Source organism: Convolutriloba macropyga, chromosome 6 (genome assembly GCF_964194025.1).
Source record: "Convolutriloba macropyga chromosome 6, txConMacr16.3, whole genome shotgun sequence".
Taxonomy (NCBI): Eukaryota; Metazoa; Xenacoelomorpha; order Acoela; family Convolutidae; genus Convolutriloba; species Convolutriloba macropyga.
In genome coordinates, this window is record NC_134473.1 from 19,269,412 (window position 1) to 19,292,181 (window position 22,770).

The window sequence follows — 22,770 nt, forward strand, 5'->3', positions numbered from 1 at the left end:
GCTCAAGTAGAAGGGGTTTCTTCAAAACCCATTTGAGCCAGTAAAACAAAATAATCGTCAAAAAACACAAAAATTAGCCCGAAAGTCAGCAAAATACATTAAAAACCTCCGAATTATTATAAAATTCATATTAATTTCCAGAAACCTTCAAACCACTACCGAAACCAGCCTAAAATTAAAACAAAATCAAAACCAAACCTCTTAACCAAAATAAATGAAAAAAACTGCTTGAAAATGCCGCACGTGAACAAAAAAATTTCGCTCGCTTAGAGAAAATTTTTTCACACATCAATTTCTCGCTCTCTCAAAAACAGCGGTATGAATAAAAACCACTCTCTTTTCGCTCCACTCTTCACTTTTGTTCAGCGCCAAAATCACTCCAAATTTTTTCACGCGTTTCATTTCCCGCTTCAAAAATCACTCCAATAAAATTGATTTAAAAAAGGACTTCAATACTCCTCTTCGAGTCGTAAAAAAGACAGCGCCCCAATACAATTCAAATTCTTTGAATTGTAAAAAACCAGGAGCACCGCAATATAGCTCCGCTCAGCTTACAGCTTCGCAGCTATAATCACAAAACAATCTGTGCTTCAAATCTGGTGCTTCCTCTGAAAACTTAAAATGAACGCAAGAATTGTCGCAAAGTTACTCTTTTCAGAAACTTTTGGTGACGAGCATTAATTTTCATTTTCAGTAAAATGCAACATGGTCTGAGAAAACTTTGTACCTATTAAAGTAAGAGAAGAAGGCTTGGACTGAAACTGGGTCGAACTTCTTGACACCTTTCATTGGTTGAGACTTGTTATAATAAGTACTCGAAAAAGCTAACCTTGTAGTATTTTTCTTTATCAAGCAGCATTGCTCTTGATCGACTATTGGGAGCTCTAATTTAATAATCTATTGCAGCCTGCTTCAGTTGGAGGGATGAGGCAGGTAGCCAGCAGGAGGGGACTAAGAAGTTCACTAAGAGGCTTCAAATGACATTATTAGAGGTTATTGTACTCCACTAGTAAGATTTCAAGTAAAAAAAATGACACCAATTGCGGCCCATTTTCATTTGAGTTTTAGTACTTAACTGCCGCCAATTGAGTTCAGCTGCTTAAAATTGTGAACAGGAGAAATTTAGATCACGCAAGAAGTAATGAGCATAAGAGTAAAATGCTCAAGAGAATTTTACATAAAAAACAACCGGTAGAACTCCGGAAACAACTCGAAGAGTAGTGCCATATAAACTTTCAACTAGCCGTACCTTAATTAGAAACATCAAAGAAAAAAGAAGCCACAAGAAACCAAAACTCAATTGCCTAATAAAACTATAGAGAGGGTGGAGGATGAAGCATTCGTTTAACAATGATCGCTTTCGTGTTGCTTCGATCAAAATTGTCATTTTGAAATGTTACTCGTTTCATCACACATGCACCCCCAGCAATTTACTGCCACTTATAAACTACTTTCTGCTCTGCTACCAGAGAGAAAACGTAAACTAAGCACTCTGAAGAATTAACATCCAAAGTAAAATAGATATTTTCTTGCCGAGCAGCTTAGTTGGCATTAAATCTATACTACCCCCTCCCCCGTTGCTGTAGAAAGGTAAAAATACAAGCGGGTGGGTCATAAACAACACTGGGGTAGGACGGAGCTAGTGAGTCAACATCACTTACATTGATCATGTCCAAATGGTACACCCTGCGTTGTCTGAGCTCTGAGTCGGAGAGGTTGAACACGTTCTCAGAATTGCCAATGTCATTGAGGTATTTGGTCTCTATGGAAAGAGAGAAGTTGTCCTTGAGCATAGAGGGTGCCTTGTAGCACGTATATTGTGTCTTTGTGAACGGGTAAGCATTCCACGCCTCTTCCTCTAGCACCGGTTTTGTAATTATCCTTCACAAAAATTGCAATCAAAACAGGGGTGCAGTTTCAATATTAATTGCCCCATTCTGATCAATCAGATGAGCTATTGGGTTAAAACACTGAGTAAATTTTGGTATCAAGTAATGTTCAGACACTCCCTCATCATAGATTAACCTACAAAGTAAACGCCTTTGCGCAACTTTGCTCACAAATTTATGAAACCAAAAATTTACTATTCCTTTTTCTCATATACTATTAGAATCTTAAATTAGTTTTCTCATCTTTGTGAAATTTCATATAATACCTAGCCTATAAATAGTTCCATATTTTGCTGAAAGTACGTCCATTTTGCAATAATTTTGCGAAATCGTGGAATGATTTGTGGACAAAAACATTCTACAAAATTAAGCAACCTTTCTGATCTCGTACCAGTCTACTATACATATCAAAATCAAACAAAGCACAAAACAGAATGAAAGGGACCAAGTAATCAAGAAGACGGTACAAAGAATGTGCCAAAGCATTTGGACTCATTCCCAAGAAACAAACAGCAATTTTAGTACCCTAGTTATTTTTTGAACCGAAAGAAAATTAAACAAGTTTCTAGCTCAATGTCTGCAAGAGGAAAAATGAGTAATATCATTTTTATTTTAGCTATTAATCAAAGGATTGGCAATAGACGCTATATTTGCAAAAACTTTTATGTAAAGAGACCAGAACCAATTTTTTAAAACATAGCTAACAGATTGCTAGAAAATAGCTGCGATAGCTTCGGAGATCTGTAGTTTTGAGAAGCCAAAAAAATAAGACCGAAACATAAATTCAGTTGTTTAATAATTGATGAGGTGTCAAATTTTGATTTGATTAAACAGAAATCATGTGATGCTTCTATAAGCTCCCCAAAAAAACTTGTTATTACCATTACTTTCTCTAAAAAACCTTCAATTAAAGTGACTTACCTCACCCTAATTAAACTGAAAGCCACTAGTGCTCAGCCATTTTTTGAACCGAAAGAAAAATAAACAAGTTTCTAGCTCAATGTCTGCAGGAGGAAAAATGAGTAACATCATTTTTATGTTAGCTATTAATCAAAGGATTGGCAGTAGAAGCCATATTTGCAAAAACTTTTATGTAGAGAGACCAGAAACATTTTTTTTAAAACATAGCTAACAGATTGCTAGAAAATAGCTGCGATAGCTTCGGAGATCTGTAGTTTTGAGTAGCCAAAAAAATAAGACCGAAACATAATCTCAGTTGTTTATTAATTGATGAGATGTCAAATTTTGATTTGATTAAACAGAAATCACGTGAAGCTTCTATAAGCTCCCCAAAAAAACCTTGCTGTTACCATTAGTTTCTCTAAAAATTCTTCAATTAAAGTGACTTACCTGACCCATTATACTGAAAGCCAATAGTGCTCAGCCATTTTTTGAACCGAAAGAAAATTCAAGTTTCTAGCTCAATGTCTGCAGGAGTAAAAATGAGTAATATCATTTTTAAGTTAGCTATTAATCAAAGGATTGGCAATAGAAGCTATATTTGCGAAAACTTTTATGTAAAGAGACCAGAAACATTTTTTTTAAAACATAGCTAACAGATTGCTAGAAAATAGCTGCGATAGCTTCGGAGATCTGTAGTTTTGAGAAGCCAAAAAAATAAGACCGAAACATAAATTCAGTTGTTTATTAATTGATGAGGTGTCAAATTTTGATTTGATTAAACAGAAATCACGTGAAGCTTCTATAAGCTCCCCAAAAAAAACCTTGCTGTTACCATTAGTTTCTCTAAAAATTCTTCAATTAAAGTGACTTACCTGACCCATTATACTGAAAGACAATAGTGCTCAGCCATTTTTTGAACCGAAAGAAAATTCAACAAGTTTCTAGCTCAATGTCTGCAGGAGGAAAAATGAGTAACATCATTTTTATGTTAGCTATTAATCAAAGGATTGGCAGTAGAAGCTATATTTGCAAAAACTTTTATGTAGAGAGACCAGAAACATTTTTTTTAAAACATAGCTAACAGATTGCTAGAAAATAGCTGCGATAGCTTCGGAGATCTGTAGTTTTGAGTAGCCAAAAAAATAAGACCGAAACATAATCTCAGTTGTTTATTAAATGATGAGATGTCAAATTTTGATTTGATTAAACAGAAATCACGTGAAGCTTCTATAAGCTCCCCAAAAAAACCTTGCTGTTACCATTAGTTTCTCTAAAAAACCTTCAATTAAAGTGACTTACTTCACCCTAATTAAACTGAAAGCCACTAGTGCTCAGCCATTTTTTGAACCGAAAGAAAAATAAACGAGTTTCTAGCTCAATGTCTGCAGGAGGAAAAATGAGTAACATCATTTTTATGTTAGCTATTAATCAAAGGATTGGCAGTAGAAGCTATATTTGCAAAAACTTTTATGTAGAGAGACCAGAAACATTTTTTTAAAAACATAGCTAACAGATTGCTAGAAAATAGCTGCGATAGCTTCGGAGATCTGTAGTTTTGAGTAGCCAAAAAAATAAGACCGAAACATAATCTCAGTTGTTTATTAATTGATGAGGTGTCAAATTTTGATTTGATTAAACAGAAATCATGTGATGCTTCTATAAGCTCACCAAAAAAACCTTGCTGTTACCATCAGTTTCTCTAAAAAAACCTTCAATTAAAGTGACTTACCTCACCCTAATTATACTGAAAGCCACTAGTGCTCAGCCATAACATTGAACTTGAAAAAATACGCAGTGATAACTTACCAGATGCCCACAATGTAAAGTTGACGAACACCATCCTAGTTTCAAAAGAAAATAAAGTGTCATTGAAAGCACAATTTGATACCTTTTCTCAAAAAAAACCGCAAAAATAGTTAGGGCACTAGTAAGGGATCAATTGCGTCCAAATTATCAAAAATAGTAACGTTTGATAAATATTGCGTCAAAATATTTTTAATTCGTAAAACTAGGAGTTGCAACTCCTAGTTTACGAAGTAGAAATTGACAAAATAAAGAGAAACAAGAGAAGGCCGATTATAGCTCCTCCGCTCAGCTATCAGAACTATTAGACAAAATCGGGCATACGACGTATTACAGCGGCATATTTTTCCAATCAATAAAAACTATGATTATTACTAAACTACATTTTATAAAGGCAAGTGCATCAAAAAAAGGTAGAAAGGAAATTCGACGTTTCGCTTCAGCATAATTTGCCGTGATTCATATTCGACAATAAGCATAAACTATCCAAATTTTAAGAATTTTGTATATTCTAATAAAAGGAGCTGAAGATTTCAATTCCTATCGGGTACCATTTCTGTTGAACTAGAAAGTTCATAGCTATTGAACTGAGGAGACATACTGTTATTAATTTGGCGTTTAATTTTATTCGTTCTTAAAAAAATTTGGCGCTCATGAGGTGTGAGCGACTGATATTTTTTTTCAAATCATAAAGCTCCGTAGCTTATAGACGGGTTCTTTTAAAGCCTTTTCATTTGATACCTAATTATTGGTGTAAAAGCTTCCGGAATTAGGTATAAGCTTCGAGAAAGGTAAAGGAGTGGGCTAAATTATTGCATTAACTTTGCATCTTCAACTGAGGAATCTTTAACCTGTACTGTCTATCAGACTTTTTCTGTCAAGGTTTTGAATCCCTGGAAAATATTCAAGCTACGTACAATATAAAATACAATATAGTACAATATACATAGAAGCAAAGCTCAATTTGGCTAAAATTTCAACGAAAGCTGTTCAAAATGTATACGTTTGGACATCTAATTCAATAATTTTTCTTGAATTCTTTTTTAAATCAGTACATACTATGCCAGGAAATCGTAGAACGAACATGTCACTGACCTAGACCTAAATTTATAACAAATAATGGCAAAACTGCAGTTAGGACCAAGCATACGTAAAAAACGCAAAATTATTTTAGATGTCTGATTTTAAATCAAATCAGCGCTCGATGAGAACGAAACAAATTTCCCTTCACTGAGCCAAAATTTAGTCATTGGCCGTTATAATAAACGTTCAAGGAATTTCAATGCCTGAAAAGTTTTCAGTGCAAAGTATATAACCCCCCTACCGTCGGACAAATTGCTCCCAAAGTACAGTCGAGGGGTTAGCTGCTTGTAGAAAACTTAGCGTAAGCAGGCTATTCAAAGTGGTCTAAAACAAAAGCCGGGCAGACATGAATTTCTGCCTCAGGCGTTCCTTAGCAGCTTTGCTGCACCGTACACTTAGAGTTTAATAAACATCAAGAGAGCTGCTTAGCAAGTTAATGACCTTAGGCTTTGCCAGTTTATCGCGTTTTTTTTTGCAGAAGTTACATCAAGAGAGCTAAAGAATGTTATAAAACAGAACATAGCTGAGAGATTGCCAAAAATAGTCGCAATAGCTTCGTAGATCTTAGTCTAAAGAAACAGACTTAAAAAAACTTTCTTATAAAACGCTGATTTGTTAGCTTTTCTTTAGGAATCTATTTACCTTATTGCTGCTTCTACTGGCACACAATCACTTGACTTTATCTCTGAATTAGAGTAAAGTCAACTTCAGAGTGAGGAAGTCATTTATGGACTGAGGTAGGTCACATGTGACCAAAAACTTAAGCACGCGAATGAACAGAAAACTCGCTCCACTAAAAGTGAAAAATGCTGACGTCAAGCAAGTCCTGACGCACAAAAAAAATCAGTGAAATTCAGTAAAAGTCAATGTCAAAATGCCTAGCGAGAAGGCGAATGTTGGTTCAAACACCGCTTTCTCATTCTACTTTAAAATAAGAGCGAAAAAAATTGACAGCGCAAAACCACTTGCTTTTTCGCTCCACTTCTTATTTTGGCGTGACACAAATCACTTCAATTTGGATTCAGAAATCAAGAAAAAGTGTGAACAGATCTTAAAAAGACAGCACACCCATTACAATTTCTATGCTATATTTTCAAATAATTTATTTTCAAAAAAAATATTATATGAAAACACGTGCTCGGTAATTAGGGGGAGCATAACGCACAGGGGGGAGGGGCTCAAACGGAAAAGATCCAAAATCAGATAAAATTTTAAAAACATAGCTGGCAGATTGCCAGAAAAAAACCGCAATAGCTTCGTCGATCTACAGTCTCCAAAAACAGTAAAAAAAGCACACCAAAAAACTCGTCTTTTAATTGAAGGCTGATATGTTAAATTTTGATTAAAAATCTGTATAAGTTTTTGCTGCCTCTATTAGCAGCTCTCGTTTAGAGTGACACACACGAGTAACACAAGAGAGTGACACACAATATAGCTCTTTCGAAACCAACGGTATGAACTAAACCACTTTTTTTGCTCCACTCTCAAATTTAATTCAGAACGCCGATTTGTTCAAGGTTTCAATTTCTGATTCGAAATTCTCACATCTCCAAAGACTTTTAAAAAGGCACATCTCCCATACTCCTCTTCGAGTCGTATAAAGAAAGCGCACCCAATACACCTCTCTCGTATAGCTCTCTCCCATACTCGAATTGTAAAAACATAGCTGGCAAATTGCCAGAAAATAGCCGCAATAGCTTCATAGATCTGTAGTCTTAAAAAGAAGGTAAGAAAGACAGACCCAAAAAGAAACATTCTTTTCATTAGGGGCTGAGATGTTAAAATTTTGATTGAGAACCTGCATAACTTAATGTTGTTTCTATTAGTTGCTCTTAAATAACCTTCAATTAGAGTGACAAGCACTCATTTCACCTTATCTCTTTGAATTAAAGTAACTTAAAGTTAATTTCAAAGTGAGGAAGTCACTTTTTTGAGTGAGGTAAGTCACGTGTGACCAATAATTTAATCACGCGAATGAACAAAAAAACTCGCTCCATAAAGAGCGAAAAAAAGACGCTACGCACGCGTTTCAGTTGAAATTGCATAAACGAATGAACAAAAAGCAGATTTGAAGTGGTTATGACGTCATATGGTCGTAACAAAATCGCGATAACGAAACAAAAAAAAACAAGAGAAGGCCATTGATAGCCCCAGCTATCGCTGTGCGGCTATTAAAAAACAAATGCCGCATGTCAAAATGCCAAAATGCCGCATGTGAACAAAATACCACCAGCGATAAGGAGAAATTTGGTTTAAACAAACAACTACGACTAGAACGAACTATGAATGGATTGGGAAAACCATTTATGAAAAATCCGGTCCAAAAAACCGCAAAAACAGTGAATAGGAAAATGAAATTGCTGCATGTGAACAAAAAACCACCAGCGAGAGAGCGAATTTTTGTTCACACACTGTTTTCTCATTCTACTTTAAAATTAGAGTGAAAACATTTCACGCCACAAAACCACTCGCTTTTTCGCTCCACTGCCTATTTCGGCGTGACAAAAATCACTACTCTAATATGACTTCAAAAATCATGAAAATGGTTGAACATATCCTAAAAAACAGCGCCAATACAATTGAACTTCTTTGAATTGTAAAAACAAGAGAAAGCCAAAAACTAGCATCCGCTATCTCTTTGCGTCTATTAAAAATTTCAAGCGAAAATTTTGCATAAAAAGACAAACATACTACTATATTAATAGTGACAATCTTCGTTTGAGAGCAATTAACCAAAACTATTTTCTCATATTTAGAGGCAAAGTTACCTAATTCAGAAGGCTGCTACCAAAAAAATTTATGATTGTGAATTTCCTGAATCGCTTTTAACTTCTTATAACCCAAGAAAGAAATCTCTTTTCGTATAATTATTATACTATGGAAGTGTTTTCGAAAGACAGCACATTTTTATCTGATAACAGTTCAGTGGGTCAACTTATTTCATCATTTATTTCAGCCTTGCGTTAATCATCACGAAGAACATTTTAAAATTCATCTCTCACAAGCAAAATTAACATAAAAAACACTCATGCCCTTCTCTATTGATTTTTCCGATAGATTTAATCGAGAAAACTATCAAAATTATGCGCAGCATATCACAAGAAACATTGGGAGTTTAAAATGCGAACTAACGATGTGGCCCATCGGGGTAGCCGTTCCCCAATATGGTAGTGCTTCTTCGTATACTGGCCCGAAGTGCCTCCCGGTCCATTCTCATACGGCTCATTGCTCAGAATCTCGACTCGGCTGCCTGCACTTTCTGATTCCTTACGACTCTTTTTCATAATCATGTACAGCTGTGCCACTTGGTATTCTTCTACGCTCAGAGGAAGACATACTCTGTACTCAATTAGCAACATTGTCGCTGCTTAAAATGCAAACTGTTAAGTAAGCGTCGATCTAGTTGTCGAGAAACGATAAAGCAAAAAAGGCAATTCAACGTGTAAAGACCAACAATGGTAAATTTTATTTATGGATGACATTTTTGCAGTAACGGGTTACTAAAAATGGACCATATTGAAGGACTGTTAAACGATTCCTGCGTAAATCATTGGAAACTTCATTTCCTGAGGTTCCTCTTCAATATTTTGCGTTACAGTTTGCTGCTTGTAGCTCACTGAATGCGTTTCAGATGACATGGACAGCTCCACCAATTTTAAATCAGATATCCATTTTTAACACATTCTCTGACGTTAATCAAATATCTGAAAAACAACGCCTAATTCAGCAAGCAAGTTAACATTTCTTTTAATTCTGCGGGAAAAATAAAATGACTTTAGTTCTATAAAACTAAGCCTGTAGCAGTAAAATAGTAACATGAGGCAGTAAAATCAATTCAATCAAAAACTTCGTCTGAACGCAAAAATAAATTCAGGGAATGTAGGTTGAACAAAATCTTCATGAATTAATCAGACATTGCGTTTTTCACACAATAAATAACCTTTACAAGTTACAAAATTAGATTAGGGGTTTCTCCATAAGGCGAGACAGGGATGAACAATGTGTTATATTACATATCGGGTGGTGGAATTTGACTAGCTCGAAAGTGGTGGGCAGCAAGCACCATTCAAAGAAATAACTGCATCCTCCCTCTCTTCGTGGTTAACATTTACAAATTTACATCTCTCAAAAAGGAAAATGTAAGCACTACTGTTGCAAACAGACCAATGAGATGTTATTTTCAGCCATCCAGTGCATTTTATGCCCCCTACCCAATGTGTTTAAATGGTAACTGGGAAGGAATAAACCGAGTCATGTCCACCCACTCAATATTTGCACCTTCAACTAAATCCAACACACTTGCAGGCGGGGACATAAAGCAACACATAAACCACAAAATAACTTTACAAATATTAATTAAAACTAGACTAAATTTGATCTAATAAAATTTTGACACATTTTGGATCTATTATGTCCCTCCCTTCCCAACATCAGTGGTTATCTAACTTTTAGCCAACCAACCCCCATACTATTTTTGCAGGTCCAACAAAATAGATCCATAAATTTTAACTTCTCTAATTCGGGAAATAATTTTGTACAAATTAGAAAATTAGGAAAATAAAGGTTCATATTTGAGATGAGTCCGCTTTTCTGTATGAAGATTTACTTGGACGTCTATGAATCTCCTTTTTACAGATTGACTTTCGTTTTTTGGCAGCTAGGTGGTCTGCGTGGTGACATTTCGAAACATGTCGCTTCATAGCCGCTTCTGTCATGGAGTTGAAATCGCAAGATCGGCAGCGAAACTGTCTCCTATCATTTTCGAAGTTGTAAGGAAAAACTTCTACACTCGCTGAAGATCGGCGCCTCACTCCGCATAATTTATGAAAATCTTTGGACAAATTTTCGAACTCGGAGGAACGCATTTTCTCTGCCGGGACCGTTTCACGATCCTGGTAAAAATGGCTTGAGTTGGATGCGACATGTTTCACCATTGGGTATCCAGATTTGCGCTTTGGGGTTCTCCTCGGAGGTGTTGCACTTCTTCGCGACGATACTGGCTCAGAATGTGAGTCGTCTGAATTAAGACTTACGTTTTCATTGTTCGACTCATCTCCTGATTCTAAAGATTTAGAGGAAACAGAGACACAATCAACGTCTAAACTTTCTTCAACCAACTCCAACGGAGTTGAAATGGCCGTGTAGCCCGTTTTTCTTCTTCTAGTTACAACGGGAGATTTGTTACACTCGGTTTTTTTCAATTTTTCCAATTTAGGAACTTTTATTTTTTTACAGCATTCTTCAGCGGATGTCTCGCCCGAAAAAGTTGACGTTGCAGACAACTTTTGCGTAGTTTCACCTTCCAGACTTTGAATGAACGATATGTCTTCGTCATCAGTCTCATTTTGGTTGATGATGCTAATGTTACCTAAGTGCAGTCCCGTTGCTGAATCAATCACTCTACAGTTGACTTTAGCTGCGCACTTTTCTGTAGGAAACTTCAGACTTATGACGAACTCAAGCATTGTTTCTAGAAAGTAACCATAAGTCAAAATTACCACTGAACCCCTAAGATGCATTGCTCCAATGGTAATCAATTCCCGGTTCATTTCTGCTTATCCCCCAGCTTAGTGGGTGCATATTATTGCCTTTTGCATTACAGAGAGAGAACAGTATATTATTGAATAGGATTAGATGTCGCTAAATATACAATAAGTGCCAATAATTTATAAAGAAACACGGATCTATTCTGTATTGCCCCCCCCCCAGCTTAGTGGATTTATAATTCTAACGCCCCCAGGCGCACGTGCTTTTTTTTACATAGTAACTTGCTATATAACAACTTATAACTTTTAACTGCGGCGTAAAAACACGGGAGGGGGGGGGGGGCGAAACAGAAGATCCAGAAACACAAATACTTTTTTATTTAAGTTTAACTAGTCACAGGTCCTTTGAAGCTGATGCCACGCCATGTACAAGCTCACTGGATAGGAACTGCTGCTGAATCGGCTATCAAAAAAATTTTCAATCCACTTTTCAATATCTGTAATCTTACACTTGTATATCTCAGTTACAACGGTAGTGAGTTCCACTTCACTGAAACACGATTAAAGAAGAATTTAAAAGAGCGTTGAAAGATTTTATTAGTGCGCTTGTTAATCCCATAGCTGGCCGTAGGTAATTTCAGCTGTTGTTGGTAGGCTTTTCATATTTCTAGTGCATTGAAATTAGTACGTTAAATTGGATTTTTTGAGGTTTCGCGCCCGTAAAAAAAGAAGTTTTTTCTGAACAAGCGGTGCACAGTTTTCAATTGAAACTCCTGAAACAAGAGATAAACCGTGCGGAGATAGGCCGTAAAGTGTTCAAGGAAAAACTTGAAACAGATAGGAGTAAATTTGGGGAATGAGACCAGAAATGATGCCATCCGTTGTTAGCAGCATTAGGCGTGAAATGAGGAATCACTCCGCAAAGGTTCAAAACAGACTTAATGGAAAACTTGATAAACTGTCAGACAGACAGGATAGACCACTGCGGAATGGCTCCCATAGTAATGTTGTGATAATGGATGGCCTTGAACTTCAAAAGTTTGTACTTGACATCCTATCCTTAGGACCTAAACACCCTGTGAGAGACAAGTTTAATGAGGTGCACTTCCTCAGACGTAGACAAACTTGTACGTGAGTTACACCAGAAAAAAATTGAGGGTCAGAAGTTTTGTGAAACTGAGGCGTCCGCAAAATGGTATGCAAAAAATGTACGCGAAACCCCAATGGATAGAGGTGTCAAAAAAGTGCAAGATTACCTAAAGCCAATGATTTGCTGGCGGTACCATTTGACAAAGGCTGCTGTTTCTGTAAGATGAAGAAGTCAACGTACAGGGAACAACTTGATGATGTGCTGAACTCAGATCTGTTTCAAAAAATCAATGCAACAAAAGATGAAATTGTGATCAAAAACAGATCAATAGCAGCCTACAACAATGAATGAAGCAAGGAAAGATTAATGACAAATTTTATCAAAGGCTCAGGTCAACAGGACCACAACCAGCAAGTTTTTTTGGTTTGGCAAAGACACATGAAAAAGATACACCTCTCCCAGCTTTTCTTTCGAAACCTGGTAGCTGTTACCATAATTTAATCACATTTCTGGCACCATTTTTCCAGAAATTATCGGGCGCAAACATTGAAACAAACCCGCAAGAGGCTAGAAAGGCCTTAGAGTCTCTCATTCTTGAAGATGAGGAGCAGATACTATTTGCTGACGCAAAAAGTTTGTACACCAACGTTCCGGTTGGAGAGGCTATAGAAACTGCTATAAGAGAACTCTATTCAAGCAACCTAGTTCCAGATATTCCAAGGTGCGCCATGAAATGTTGTTAAAACTTGCAGTGACAAATCTTCATTTTAAAAGTAATGGGATCTGGTATGTACGATGAGATGGTCTGGTTACGGATGCATCGTTTGCTGTAATACTAGCAAACGTGTGGATGAAATCGTTTGAGGCATCACTGCAAAAACCAGAGCTCAGTGAAGATATCTCCAGATCCAACCAAAACGGGAAATGCAAAGATTGTAACCGGAGAGTGACTTTCTGAGGAAGAGGATTAGAATGTGAATCATGCAAAATCTGGTTTAATGTAAAATGCCAAAAGATAACGAATGAGGAATACGCCAAGATGCAGGATTTTTGGATTTGCACTTATTGCAGCTATCAACAGACAGTGGGATGGTATGAAGAGATGAAATTGTTTAAATGGTATGTGGATGATATTTTCTGCACGGTTCGTGGTGACCCGGATGAGTACAAAAAATTCATTACACAGCATTCTGCAATTTACATTAGAAAACTATAACAAGGAAGGGGATTGGTCTTTTCTTGACATTAACATAAATATGGGCAGAAAGAGCAATATCACCTGTCATTGGTATCAAAAACCAACTGACACAGGAATAATACTGAAATTTTGCTGCTGTGCACCGCTTCAGCATAAGAAAAATGGGATTCATGTGACGGTTCACAGGGTTTTTAATGCAACCTCTATTTGGTTGGCTTTTGATCAGGCTCTTGAAGAGAAAAAAATTTTTTGGACCAAAAATCAGTATCAAGAGGAAAAGTCTCCAAAAATAGTGAACGAGACTTTAGAAAAGATAATAAGTGGCGGAAAAAACCAATTCAGAACAACTCAAAAAGAGCATCAAAAAAGCAAGACCCGATCTCATGATAAGCCAGCAATTTTTCTACAAAACAGAAGCAACCTTACTCAAAACGTTGCAAGCAAATTGAAGAAACTATGCAAATTGCGAGCGATTTTTATAACGCGGAAATTGAGATCATGCCTCCCCACCCTGAAATCATCTTTCGATACAGACCTGAAATCCCACGTGGTATATGAGATAAAATGTAATGGATGCGGATCTATCCATGTTGGGCAAACAAGCCGGCATGTTGCCACATGGATAACAGAACATCAAAAGAATGATTCACAGGTGGGTCAACTTCTTGTTGAATGTTGTGGCGCCACGAATGACATTGAATGAAAAACTCTGGACGCCTGTCGGACAGTAGAAAAGCTAATGACGACGAAGCTATATACATCAGCAGGCTGAAGCCGGCACTAAACACACGCGATGATTATAGGGGGCGGGTACTCACGCTAAAATTTTAGTTCAAATCATCATTTTGACTAGATAAGGATACATAGGGCAAAAAAAATTGCTTGACAAAACGAAAATTGCAAAACCTCCACAAGAGGGATATTTAGGGTTAAGGCAAATTCGGAATACCCCTAAAGACACAAAAACATGGCCAAAATTGAAAAATCCGGAATAGGAATGTTTTTGAAAAAAATTGATAACAGATGTAAATATGAGTTGTAAGTAGGGTAATTATTGTAGATAGGAAAAAATTGTTGATTGATTTGTTTAGAATTGTTCCTAGAATTGTTTTAATTGTGTTCTGAGACAAATGTAAATATCTATTTGTTTTATCCTTTAACAATTTGTGAAACAGTTTTCAGCTGATGATGAACGTAAAGTTCGAAAACGTTTGTTTTAAATACCGGAAGTAATTCTAATTCTACAAAATTGTTTCTTATACATTAGTAGGTTAAAGTTTTCAAGTCAATCAGTTGTTTTATACCGATTACATTTTTGCGTTTCATTAATTCATTTAACCTGACACTAGAACGAAAAGATACACAACTCAAAGCCCAACTCTTTTTCCTCCAAAGAAAGCACAAAAGCTGAACTGATTTGAAAGAGACATAAAACGGAGTGCTCTAAACGACTAATGACAAGTTGTTGTTGTTGTTGTTGTTGTTGTTGTGGCTTTACAGCAGGAAACTGATGGGGGCTGATCTCGAGTTTAAGTTTAGAAAATTGTCCACGTTTTCTGCAGTTTTGGTAGTCGCACGCAATCAGCCATGAGCAGGAGTTGAATTCGTTGTAGGTAGCACCTACAACTCTCCAAGATAGCTCGACCAGTCTTCTTTATAGTTTTTTTTAGTCTTAAGGGCTCCTCAAAAATTACATGCTGGTTTAATATGTTTGACAAACGGGATGTTCCAAACATGAATTCTTTTCTCATATTTTCAGTTCTGCAGTCTTGAAATGCATGAACAAAACTGTGGTTGGAAATCTATGTTCACAACTTTTTCCACTTGTGTTTGAAAACAAAGGTGACTCTCCATGGTAACACCAAAATAATTACACTGACTTGATATTCATTAAAATTGCTGTTCCTACAACTACAGTCTCAGAATCGTTGAACCTGTTATAATATTTGCGCAAAACGCAAAATATTTTTCGGCATTTAAGTTCAACCTATTCAAACAAAAGGAAGTTTCCAATTTTTTAATATTTTCCTGCAAAAAGTTAAAAAGAATATCCGTTCTTTTTAATACAAACAATAAACCATCATCCGCACACTGCCAAAGCTTACCGGTTTCGCTTAATTGCCCTGGCAGATCGTTTATATGTAAATTGAACAGAAGTTGTTCTAAAACTGTCCCCTGAGAAGCACCTTGCTATAGCTCAATCCATTTTGACACAACTCCAACATTTTGACAGTACTATGTTATCATCGCACATCATCTTTTACGCAGGTTGCATAACGTCCTGGGGGCACAAATGAAAAGGTCCTACTTTCCTTTTAAAATGGCTACAGGGGCTGTACAAGAGTGTTCCGGTTGACAAATCGAAGTTCGGATCAATCCCTTTGTATCCCCCATCAGCTTAGTAGTTATGTAAAAAAACCCATAACAGAGTGAACATAAATAGTGGGAGGGATGACAGAACTTGGGATGGGAGCTTGCTTCACTAATGCGCTTTAAAAGTTGCCACCGTCTGCAACGGGCACTAGAAAGCAGCGAGCGGCAAAAATCTTAAAAAAACAACACCTACAGAGACGCAATAACATATATCGGCACGAATATATTATTTTCACTCCCACGCAATTGACTCTCGCAGATGTACAAACTTTTGCGCTATATCTAGCATCATTATATGCAACCGAAAGTTTTTCTAATTGCAGTTTGATTTCAATTGAATTAAAAAACAAAGCAGTAAAATTAAAGGTTCTCAGAATATCGTTTTCTGGTTACACCAAAATTTTTTAAGTTTCGATTTTAAATTTGTTCTCAAGACAGTTGAATTTAACTTTTGGTTTTCTTGTTGACGCTCTACTGTTTTGGCATCATTTTGTGATGTTTCAATGTTTGATTCGTTAAAATTAAATATCGAATATAGCTAAATGATAACTGTTGATTGTATTTCAATGTCAGCTCCTGGCTAGTCTCCTTATCGCGCCTGTTCAGCAGTGGCTTCCTTTGTGTTATATGCAATGCTTCGATTGTCATCATTTTTTTGGCAAATTGCACTGATCTACTATACGCCAATGAAACTCCTAAGACATTATAATTTTAATCGTATCCACTACATGTTATTTCGTATACCACGTGAGATTTCAATTGCTGGTCAAAATTAGAATTTCATTATGGTAAACAGGTTTTTTTGTTTTGTGGATCCCTGTAAGATGCGTTTTCTTTTACAACTCTAATGCTTTAACGGCCAATGTACTGTAAGAAAAAGGTGGTTATTTGCTACTGCTGTAGCTTATCGTTTGACTTGCATTCCACTGTTGTTTTTGCTGCCTTCGATAGTCACCATTAATTTTTCCAATCGTCTGTGTAGCAACATTTTTTATTAGGTTTTTGGCCCCGTCAAAGTAATGCCAGTTGCTTGCAGATCGAAAAAACCTATGATAGTACCCATTACAATACTTCTTTTACGCTAGAGTGGAGCGCGGAAATCTAGAATTGTTCCAGTGTCTGTTAGCATCTGGTATCATTTACAGTGGACTTTTTTGTTCATCAGAGTAGAGTGCCACATCCTTGAAGTCTAGTTTTTGTTTGTTTGTCATTTTTGCCTCTGTTATTTTCAAATTCTTAACCAAATTGTTTCCTAGTTGAAGCAATTTTTTGTTGTCATCCTTTACTGTGCAGATTAAGTCATCTACTTATCTTTCAAATAGTTTTCGCTTTTTAGTGTAATTATAAGTGGTTGAGATTTCACATTCAATTCCAAGCAGCGTCACTCATTTTATCTTATTGCTCATGACTTATATTTTGACATTTTACGTGCTACCAGTTCTATTTTTTGAAAGTAGTACGTTAAAGTTTTCAAATTGATCAACTGTTTCATACAAATTACATCGTTGCGTTTCATTGATTCTTTTGACTTGATAATAGAACAAAAAGATACAAAACTCAAAGCCCGATTCTTCTTCCTCCAAAGAAAGCACCAAAGCTGAACTGATTTGAAAGAGACATAAAACAGAGTGCTCTAAACGACTAATGACAAACTGAAGTTGTTGTTGTTGTTGTTGTGGCTTTACAATAGGAAACTGTTGGGGACTGATCCCGATTTTGAGTTTAGAAAATTGTCCGCGTTTTCCTGCAGTTTCGGTAGTCGCACGCAATCAGCCATGAGCAGGAGTTGAGTTCGTCGTAGGTAGCACCTACAACTCTCCAACATAGCTCGATCAGTCTTATTTATCGTTTTTTAGTCCTAAGGGTTCCTCGAAAATTACATGTTGGTTTACTCTGTTTGCCTAACGGGATGTTCCGAATATGATATCATTCCTTATCTATTCAGTTCTGCAGTCTCGAAACGCATGAATATCATTATGGTGGGAGATCTATGTTCATAATATTTTCCACTTGTGTTTGAAAACCCAGGTGACTGTCCATGGTAACACAAAACCATTTATACTTACTTGATTTTTCTTACCATCGCTGTTCTTACAACTACAGTCTTAGAATAGTTGAGACTGTTATCGTTTTTGCACAGAACGCAAAATCTTTTTTTGGCATTTAAGTTCAACCTATTGAAACAAAAGTAAGTTTCCAATTTTATAATATTTTCCTGCAAAAAGTTAAAAACAATATCGGTTCTTTTAAATACAAACAATAAACCATCATTCGCACACTGCCAAAGCTTACCGGTTTCGCTTAATTGCTCAGATCGTTTATATGTAAATTGCGGCAGATCGTTTATATGTATATTGAACAGAAGTTGTTCTGAAACTGTCCCCTGAGAAGCACCTTGCTATAGCTCAATCCATTTCGACACAACTCCAACATTTTGACAGTACTATGTTATCATCGCACATCATCTTTTACCAAGGTTGCATAACGTCCTGGGGGCGCAAATGAAAAGGTCCTACTTTCCTACTAAAATGGCTACAGGGGCTGTACAAGACGAGGAGTGTTCCGGTTGACAAATCGAAGTTCGGATCAATCCCTTTGTATCCCCCATCAGCTTAGTGGTTATGTAAAAAAACCCATAACAGAGTGAACATAAATAGTGGGAGGGATGACAGAACTTGGGATGGTAGCTTGCTTCACTAATGCGCTTTAAAAGTTGCCATCGTCTGCAACGGGCACTAGAAAGCAGCGAGCAGCAAAAAACAACACCTACACGGACGCAACACCATACATCGGCACGATTATAATTTTTTCACTCCCACGCAAATGTCTGTCTCAGAGGCTGCCGTGTTTTTGAACCTGCACCTGAGGTTAACAACTACATTTTGAAAAAAAAACTTATTCAAATAATATGTTCAATGTACAGTTTTTGCGCTATATCTAGCAATCGTATATGCAACCGAAAGTTTTTCTAATTGCAGTTTGATTTCAATTGAATTAAAATACAAAGCAGTAAAATTAAAGGTTCTCAGAATATCGTTTTCTGGTTACACCAAAATTTTTTGAATTTCGTTTTTAAATTTGTTCTCAAGACAGTTGAATTTAACTTTTGGTTTTCTTGTTGACGCTCTACTGTTTTGGCATCATTTTGTGATATTTCAATGTTTGATTCGTTAAAATTAAATATCGAATATAGCTAAATGATATCTGTTGATTGTATTTCAATGTCAGCTTCTGGCTAGTCTACTTATCGCGCCTGTTCAGCAGTGGCTTCCTTTGTGCTATATGCAATGCTTCGATTGTCATCATTTTTTTGGCAAATTGCACTGATCTACTATACGCCAATGAAACTCCTAAGACATTATAATTTTAATCGTATCCACTACATGTTATTTCGTATACCACGTGAGATTTCAATTGCTGGTCAAAATTAGAATTTCATTATGGTAAACAGGTTTTTTTGTTTTGTGGATCCCTGTAAGATGCGTTTTCTTTTACAACTCTAATGCTTTAACGGCCAATGTACTGTAGGAAAAAGGTGGTTATTTGCTACTGCTGTAGCTTATCGTTTGACTTGCATTCCACTGTTGTTTTTGCTGCCTTCGATAGTCACCATTAATTTTTCCAATCGTCTGTGTAGCAACATTTTTTATTAGGTTTTTGGCCCCGTCAAAGTAATGCCAGTTGCTTGCAGATCGAAAAAACCTATGATAGTACCCATTACAATACTTCTTTTACGCTAGAGTGGAGCGCGGAAATCTAGAATTGTTCCAGTGTCTGTTAGCATCTGGTATCATTTACAGTGGGATTTTTTTGTTCATCAGAGTAGACTGCCACATCCAGGAAGGCTAGTTTCTGTTTGTCAGTCATTTTTGCCACTGTTATTTTCAAATTTTTAAACAAATTGTTTCCTAGTTGAAGCAATTTTTTGAAGTCATCCTTTACTGTGCAGATTATGTCATCTACATATCTTTCAAATTGTTTTCGCTTTTTAGTGTGGTTATAGGTGGTTGAGTTTTCACATTCAAAGCAATTCTAAAGAACATCCTTCATTTTAACTTTTTGATACTAACTTAGGTTTTGACATTTTATGTGCTTCCAGTTCTCACATTTTTTGCACTCGACTGCTTTACTAATCCAAACCACTTTTCAATGACAGATGGGACAATTTTGTTTAGAGTTTTTTGTCTCTCCCATTCTCACCTCATCCTCAGTACTAAGTATTTTTTCAATAGTTATCATCCAAATATTGGCCAAGATGTTTGCCAGGGAAGCCCTCATTGCCTAATCGTCTTTTTGATGGCACCAAGGACATATAATTAAAAAAAACGTTTGTGTCTGCTAGTGTGAGTAGGAGCTTAAGTGTCGATCTTTCAATAGCGCGAGGGATGTCACTGTAGTACAGACAATGTAGGGCAACTACGATGACTTTTAAGATGGGGACATTAGTGTATAAACTTCTGACATCTAGTGATACAATTTGCTCATTTGACTCAAGCTGCAGATTTTCAAATTTTTCACTAGCTATAAAGCTCGAATTTTCGAGATCGATTTAAGCTCCCGGCACCTTAACAAAAATGGAGTAAAGTAAGTGTTTAAATAGTGGTAATAGTTTCCAGGAAGGATAAAATAGGGCTCATTTGTGTTCTTTTTTTGTGAATATTTGCCAACCCATACAGTGGTTCTTGTTTTGCGCCGGTGGCTCGTAGTTTTTCATAAATTTTTTCCGTAATGAGATCTCGTTTTTTCATTCAAGTAAACTTCCGCTAATGTCCTTTTCCATTTCGATGATTATTTTTTCACTTTTGTGTTTCTATTCTCGAAAACTGGGGGCAGTCTTATTCTTGTTCATTTTGTTTTGATATGTTGTTTTCTTCATTAAACAAAATACTTCATTACACAAAATACGTGGGGTAGAAAGTGCCGCCTATTGTCATACATAACATGGCTAATAGCATGTAAGTGTGAATTGGCAGCCAAAATTTTAATTTTTTTGGCTGCCAATTCACATATTACATTTTCAAAGAAGATCATTTTCTTGTGATTTTATAGGGCATTATCCAACACATTGACTGAAAAAAATTTTCATGAAATAAGGAAAAATAATGTACAACTTTTTTCAATATAGCAAGCATCAGCAGATAAAATGCAATTTCAAGTTATTTAATATGCTATTGAAATGATTCCTTTTCAAATAATATACAAAGATGTAAAATTAGATGCTCCTGGAGTATTGTTTATCAGTCAAACAAAATTTATGAAATTTCGGTTTCCCATTCGTTTCTACTTTTCTATTCAAGATCGTTTAATTTAGATTTTAAAAGTTCTTAATGACTTTTTAATAACTCGGCAAGATTTTGGAAGAATACATTGTTTTGACCCGCCAAATTGTAATTTTCGAATTGAACAAAACAACAGCTGTTGACTAGCGTTTTCATGGCAACAAATTATCTATATGGCAGCAAACCTTTGCAATGTTAAGAAGTTGCATTCAAATAATATTTCAAAGTTAACAAATTAAATTCTAATTATTGATTGCAATTCATCTTATGCATTTTTCAACATTCTGCTTTTTGTGTCTCTCAATTATTTTTGAGCGAGAGAGCAATTAGGAAAGAAGTTTCATATTCGAACGCAATCATAAGAACAAAAATAAATTTCGCGCTTTTTGCGTAGTTCCACCCTCCGCCTCTATGGCTCACGCTCCATGCGCCGTCGTCCTGCAGTAGTAGCGTCAGTTGGAACCATTGCAGAGGAAGGGAGGCTGTTGTCCTAAATTTTTCTCTTTTTTTGCCTAATCTTGGTTCAAAATATTAAAACATTTAGCATTGATTGCTTTTCATTATATCAGTTGTGATTATATCTCTGATGATTTAATTTCTCTACATTTCGCAATTGAACCTTTCATTTTTGACTAGTGTCAGGTTTAATATTATAAAAATGAATAGGGGTTGTTTTTGCTGCCCCAAGTTGACCGAATACCTTTTTAGGGGTGGGGAAATTTTTTGACCTTTTAAAAATTAATTTAACGCTTTGACGCGGCTCGGTTTAAATTAATTCTTTTGTGCTGTAGAGTTATATACGTTGCTCTGATGTTTTTTGTCAGGTCTTATCGTTCTGTCCATTGGATGGATAATTGCTTATTGTTAATGTTTGTCAGAAATTTTTTTCTTTAAATTTACCTTCATTATTAATTCAAAACTGCAGTGTACTGATTGATTGTAACTTATTATATCTATTGTACAAAATTTTGCCGTTCGTTGGTCTCTCTCACCTTAACTTATGAAGCCTTAAATTTTTGACTACTGCCAAGAATTAATTATATACGAGTTAACATGCCACCCCGAGTTGAACGACTACCTTATTCGAGGGAGGGTTTTCTTTTAATTTCCCTTAATTGACCCTATTGTCAAAAAAATATAATTTATTTTTGCACCATATTTAAAATGGAGGTAACTGTGGATAAGTAATTAAGATCACAGTGGAATGATGTTTTTCAAAAGCAACCGACAAACATCGGGTGAATTGCTGGCAGACGACCGCTTTGCTTCGTCATTAGCTAGCCACGGTTTAGTGAGGCTAGTTTTTGCTTAATTGAAGTGGCGTGAGGTAAGCTCAGCAGGTAGGATGGGTTGTGCACGGCGGGTCAACAGTGGGATTGGGGTGCTTGAGGCTCTTGGTCTCACGGGCTACTTACGTCCTGAACAATGTGCATGGGTAGGGATTGGGTGTTGAGGGGCTGTGATGTGGGGGGGGGGGGTCACTTTCTACAATTTTCCTGAACCGCCTTTCACTCCATAAGTGTAAGTCTCCAAAACAGTTTGAATCGCATACTTGGAAATTAGAGAAATGAAATGCTCTAAAACAACTTAATGCCCACTGGGCGCTAACTGTTTATCGCGTGTTTGAAGACGAAAACTCAACTGGGGCAGACTAAAAATTGGTCAA

The 22,770-nt window shown here is 36.3% G+C and overlaps 2 protein-coding genes across 3 annotated transcripts in view; both read right to left on the minus strand.

Annotated features, from left to right (window-relative positions):
* LOC142341549 (protein retinal degeneration B-like) overlaps positions 1-9,434 on the minus strand; it is a 62,200-nt gene extending 52,766 nt beyond the window's left edge. For both annotated transcript variants that reach the window (XM_075392570.1, XM_075392571.1), the window contains exons 1-2: positions 8,811-9,434; positions 1,662-1,881 (exon numbers count right to left, since the gene is read on the minus strand). In XM_075392570.1, the coding sequence (XP_075248685.1) occupies positions 1,662-1,881; positions 8,811-9,037 (447 nt within the window). In that variant the 5' untranslated portion in view covers positions 9,038-9,434. The remainder of the gene's footprint in view (positions 1-1,661; positions 1,882-8,810) is intronic.
* A 95-nt stretch (positions 9,435-9,529) lies between these two features.
* Positions 9,530-11,187, minus strand: LOC142341550 (uncharacterized). The gene has a single exon (XM_075392572.1). The coding sequence runs from the start codon at positions 11,141-11,143 to the stop codon at positions 10,244-10,246; it is 900 nt and encodes a 299-aa protein (XP_075248687.1). The 5' UTR covers positions 11,144-11,187; the 3' UTR covers positions 9,530-10,243.
* Positions 11,188-22,770: the final 11,583 nt, after the last annotated feature.